General features: G+C 40.9%; 1 protein-coding gene across 1 annotated transcript; it reads left to right on the top strand.

Annotated features, from left to right (window-relative positions):
- Window positions 1–1,407: 1,407 nt before the first annotated feature.
- Window positions 1,408–5,219, top strand: foxi2 (forkhead box I2). The gene is made up of 2 exons (XM_040042349.1): window positions 1,408–2,275; window positions 3,101–5,219. The coding sequence occupies exons 1-2, from the start codon at window positions 1,672–1,674 to the stop codon at window positions 3,688–3,690; spliced, it is 1,194 nt and encodes a 397-aa protein (XP_039898283.1). The 5' UTR covers window positions 1,408–1,671; the 3' UTR covers window positions 3,691–5,219.
- Window positions 5,220–5,853: the final 634 nt, after the last annotated feature.

Here is a 5,853-nt window from a genome sequence, read left to right as displayed (position 1 = left end):
GCATCACAAAAACCTTAATAAAATAAAGCAAAGAGCGCTATGAGAATGCATATCGAAAGTAGTGTTATTTATTAAAATGACTTACTGAGTTTTTTTTCCCTCTGAATATATATTCACATTGTGGGCGCTCAAATCACTGCTCCTCACAGGGATCTCTTTATTGTAAAAAAAACAGTATTACAGTAGGGTCAAGGACAGAGTCATAAACATGTATTTACATATATTTAATCTATGTATATGTGGTACATATACACAGTACACACAGTTTGTGTGTCTGTGCCTTTGCTTCCATTTCCATCAGAACCACACTGAAGTGCTTAAATCTGGGTTTAAGGGTTAAGTTTTGTTTTATTTTGATGAGGATCCTTGAGTCAAAGTTCACCATGTTCTGTGTTTTTAAAAAAATAAACACCACGTCAGTATGTAGGAGTAAATGTACAAAATAAATTTAGGATATTGGAAATAAGTTTTTTACAGATACAATACTAGTGCTACTGCTCACACCAAGGAGCTGCCGTACTTGAAGGATTTAATCCACTGCAGTTCCTTTAATCTACTTTAGGTTTTCATCTCATTTCCCGGAAGATCAAATATTAAATATTAGTCCTGCATGATTTGCTTCATCAAAATATTAAGAGTTTTGGTGTGTGGATACTCCCATTGTCTTATGAGCTATGAGATACTGAAATTCACTGATTTGAAAAGCAAACTATCTTTCAGTAACACTGCTTTTTTTAAAATAAATAAATAAATAAATCCAAGTAAAAACACATAGAAAACATAATGACTACCATCCTTTAACCACACACTTGCTTTGGCACTTCAGCATGGCTAAGGGATACTTTTTTCAAGTACCTGAAAAGAGTCTCATTGATTGGAGATGAAGAGAGGTTTAATAGTCCCCATGACTGCATATTCAGCTAATGGATACTACAAAACACTTTATTCATTTCCTGCATTTATAATGACTAATTGTTAGACTTTTGTTAATTAAAATCACTTAAAACCAATCATCTCATTCAGGGGATGTCTCTAACTGCACAGCTGCCCATTATGTGGATTGCTGAGTGGTTACAGGTAGCGTGGCAGAAATCTGGATGGCTGCGGGTGATGGGTTTGCCTGCCCAAAGATCTGCTGTCAGCTCTCGGTATTTACAATCCAACCAAAATAACGTTTACAGTACTTAATATTAGTGAAGGAAGGGGGGAAAGGGACATTCGGTGGCTTGAAAAAAGTAAATTCTAGTGCAGGTCTAAGTGAGCAGGCCAGGAAATCCCATCTAAAAGCGATTATTACAGTCTGAGCCACGTTCGCTGTTTGTTGACTGAGGCTAAATGATCACAGCTTCCACCCCTCGGAGAAAATCTGAACCCAGCGGGTGTCTGTTGTGTCTCTCCGGGAGGTTTAAGGAGGGGAAACATTTTGAGAACCACTGACCCACTCTCTGATGAATGAGCTAGAGCGTGACCACACCCCCGTTTACTCACCGTGTGTGTTTATTGGCTGTTGGGAAAAGCGCTCGCATGTGGCTCCTGTCAAGGGTTTATACTATTAAAACTCCCCAAACTCCTCCATCCTCCCTGACACTTGTTGCTGCTGTGCGCGCACCACCGGGGAGAGGACACCTGAATCGCTTCAGCATTTCTTTTTAGGATTTCCCGCGGGGAGTGATGAACTCCATCGATCCTCAGTCCCATCACCAGCACCACCACACCTCCCCTACCGTCGGTTCTCTCCCACCCAAAGGCGCCCAGGAGGCCCCGGATATGGCGGCTGCTGTCTACTGCGACAACTTCAGCAGCATGTACCACCAGCCGAGCCTCCAAGGTGCGCAAAGGCCCGCTGGCTACGGCCTCGGGGACTACGCGTCGTCTCCAAATCCCTACCTGTGGCTCAACGGGCCGAGCGTCAACTCGTCCGCTTCATACCTGCACGGCAACAACCCGTCGTTCATCCCGCCCTCCTACGGCTCGCAGCGGCAGTTCATAACAAACTCACCTGGATTCGGCGGGCCCGACCTGGGCTGGCTGTCCATCGCCAGCCAGGAGGAGCTGCTGAAGTTGGTCCGTCCACCCTACTCCTACTCGGCGCTCATCGCCATGGCCATCCAGAATGCGCACGAGAAGAAGCTGACCCTGAGTCAGATTTACCAGTACGTGGCTGACAATTTCCCCTTCTATAAGAAGAGCAAAGCGGGCTGGCAGAACTCTATCCGGCACAACCTGTCTCTCAACGACTGTTTCAAAAAAGTGCCGAGGGACGAGGACGATCCAGGTACCGTGAACGCATCACAGAAAACGTTATTAGTACATCAAAAGTGTTGAGGCGTTTAATACATGGAGTTTACTCATCGGGAGGGCTCAGTGGTGATCAGTTAAATAGAAAATTTCGTTCAATCAATCAAAATTGAAACTTTTAAAAAATTAATATGAATAGTTAAATAACTTCATTTTATAGTGCCTAAGCAGATATGTGCGTAAAACCCTGTTTGATGCTTTGTAAAGTGTGTTTTTTTTTACTGCCAATAAGTCAATATGATCAGGTCAGGTATGTGCTTTTCATATTGCAACGGAAAACAAGTAGCACTACTTTATATAGACAGACGGATAAATATGAGCAGACTGTATACAATAATGTAGTACAGTTTATGTTCCTCTGCACTACCTTCAGTAGTCTATTGTAGTATTTTTAAAGCAGTGCCTGTATTGTACACTATGACTGGAATGTTGTTTTTCATTCTAACCTGTACTTCAGTCTAGACTAGAAAGACAGTCAGCTCAGGAAGAGGTGCCAAGAGAACTCCCAAGTGTCCAGTAGTGCAGATAATAGGAAACTAGGGATGGCAGTATAATACAGTACATTTTTACCTATTGGATCTTAGCTTCCGTGACACAGACATCTCTTATAGATCATTTCTTTTAAGGTTCATTCACATTGCTTTGATTTGTACTGTAAAGTTTGACGGGAAGCTTTAAAAAAAATGGCATCAGAAAGAAATTTAGGATTTTATTTAGTCAGACAAATTCTGATCAGGTAATGTTTCAATATTACAAAACTGAAGTAATTCAGCTGTGATGTGTCTCTCATTTCCACTTGCAGGGAAGGGGAACTACTGGACGTTGGATCCAAACTGTGAGAAGATGTTTGATAACGGAAATTTCCGCAGGAAAAGGAAAAGACGATCGGATCAGAGCAGCGCAGGAGGAGCAGCAGCAGCAGCTGTGGGTGCCACAAAGGTTGAGGATGGTAGGCCGACAGCGGCTGCCCCACTGAAACCCTCAGACAGTCCTCAGCTCCTGGGGCCTTCCTCCCCAGAGATGGAAGTGATGAGCGAGAACCACAAAACATCCGCATCTGCGTCCCCGCCTGGACTGGCCTCCTCTGCTCCTTGTTTTAATAACTTTTACAGCAATATGTCCACGCTCAGCTCGGGGGGCCCCAGCCGACAGGGGTCCCTTGGACTGGTGAACGAGCTCTCGAACAGGAACATAACCGCCCTGAGCCCATACCACCCCAACCACAGCGGGCAGGACACAGGGCCATCAGAGCACAGCGAGAGCTTGCATTTTAACCGTGGAGTGTACTACAACACGTTTGGCGGAGGGCAGAGCGGACAGTTCAACAGTCACTTCTATAACAGTTTCAGTGTCAACAGCTTGATCTATCCCAGGGAAGGCACTGAGCTATAGGACCTGCTTTAACCACAGCGTCACACTGTTGCAGGGACTTATTTTTGCTCTATGACTCAAACGCATGCTTGCATGCATTTATTTCTGCAGCGAGATCTAAGTACAGGCTGGGTTGCACTCCACCACATAAAAAAACACAACACTTCCTTCACCGATCAACATGACAGATTAAAGAACACGAAATATTTTTTAAGTTAATTTAACTTTTAACATTAAAACGGTGGAAAGGTCAGCCTGAAAGTGTAACAAAAATGAAGCACTTCTCTTTTTTCTTCTTTTTCATGACTATATCAAAGCTCTCAGTGGGTTTTTTTTTTTTTAAAAAAAGGCTGCCACTGAAAACTGCATTTTTTGAAAAACTTTATTTTATTTTATTTTTTTTTGAATGTTACTTTTGCTTTTTAGATAAAACCGCTTAAGATGTAAACATGCATTTGCCAAGTGTGGCCCATTTTTCTCCGGAGCAGCCAAATTCTTCTATCAGATCACATAGTTGAGTCGCAGTCAATGCAAATCTGCCAAAGTTGCCTTCGTGAGACCGCCATTACCTCAAAACAACAATCACATGACATGAAAGTGCCCAATACTACGACAGGTTTCTTTGTATATTTAGACACATAATAACTGATTTCACAGACAAGTAAACTTAAACGTGAGCTTGCCTTATTTTTTTAATATCTCCATGTTGACTAAAACCGCAGCACTAAGGCTCATTTAAATACGCGTGTGCTTTATAAATATGTATTTTTGTAAATTATGAAAGTAGTTGGTGACTATTTATGCTATTTATGCAAATAGGCTTTTTTTATCTACTGTTGTCTGAACATAGTTTGGTTAAAGCAGAATATTAGCTTTGCAAAACGCAGAAGAAATGCTCTCACTAAACCCCCAGATCTGTACACTAAAGCTATATCCTATACTATGGTTTCACTCAGGATTCAATGTGACAATCACTGAATGGCTTATGTATCTTCTGTTGCCTTTGTTTTTCTTTATACGTTATATTCAGCACATAAGCAGATTCATCTACCATCACAAATAAATGCTGTGTGCTATCTACTGTATTGTCATGCATCCTTTTAAACAGGGCATGAGGTGCATTCAGGTCTGCATTGTAATTTAAATGTATTCCCCATAAATTTACTTTAATTTAATAATCAGTTGTAAAGTCAAACAACTTGCATAAAAAAAATACTATGAACATTTTTTTTAGTTTGTCATGTTCACCTATTATTTACATATTTTTATTGTGTGGGTCTTTTCAAGTTCCTTTTCCAGCTTTATAAATATTCTGCTTGTACTCAGAGTTTAACCAGAATCTATGGCTTGAGTGTAGTGGTTTAAAGTCAAGTTTACAGCACGACTCTTTTATTCTGTTTAGTCCATTTTTCTTACTTTCAGATCAGCGATTAGTGTTTGTCGGGTGGTTTTTGCTCTCAGAAGACAATTTTAGTACCAGGTAGTTTGCCTGCTTATACCGGGCCTCCTCCTGCCTCTATCTGCCACTGCTAATGATGTTCAATACGTAAGAAAAATAAAATAAAATGACACCAAAACAAAAATTGTTCCTAAAATTAAGAAAAGTTCACACGGATGCTTTCACATTTCCTTAGAATTTGGGAAATTCCCCAGAAAGAACTATGCAGTTTTGTACTAATTATAAGGAAAAGTGAGACAACTTCAAACTTCCAGTGAATTACTGACAAGGCTGAAGTGTCAGCTGATCTCCAGATTGCGATATTCATCTAGAGGAAATCAAAACGCGGAGAGTTAAGTTTCCAGTAAGGAGTTAAACGAAATGTTTCTCTGAGGAAAATGAATCCTCGAAACTTTCAACACGTACATTTCTGAAGTATGTTTTTTTTCTATATTATTGTTCTGTCAATATTTCTGTACAGCATTACAAAGAGATTAAACTTGTACCCTCATGATACGAAAACATGCTTTGTTTTAAATTTACAGCCTGCTCTGTGTGCAACTTTTCCTTTCTCCTGTCACGTTTGCAACATTTACCACTTCAAAGGGAACAGCAGATTAATATTTTTGCGCCTACTTCTAATACTAAATATGCTCCACAGGCAGAGACGAGCTGTGCTCAGTTCTGACCAAAATTAAGAAAGAAAGTTCAAGGTTGGAGCCGGTCCAAAGACTCAGCAGTTTACA

This window comes from Simochromis diagramma, unplaced genomic scaffold, assembly GCF_900408965.1.
Source record: "Simochromis diagramma unplaced genomic scaffold, fSimDia1.1 OVJJ01000304.1, whole genome shotgun sequence".
NCBI classification, from domain to species: domain Eukaryota; kingdom Metazoa; phylum Chordata; class Actinopteri; order Cichliformes; family Cichlidae; genus Simochromis; species Simochromis diagramma.
The sequence above is the reverse complement of the archived record's forward strand: the minus strand, read 5'-3'. Positions and strand labels throughout refer to the sequence as shown.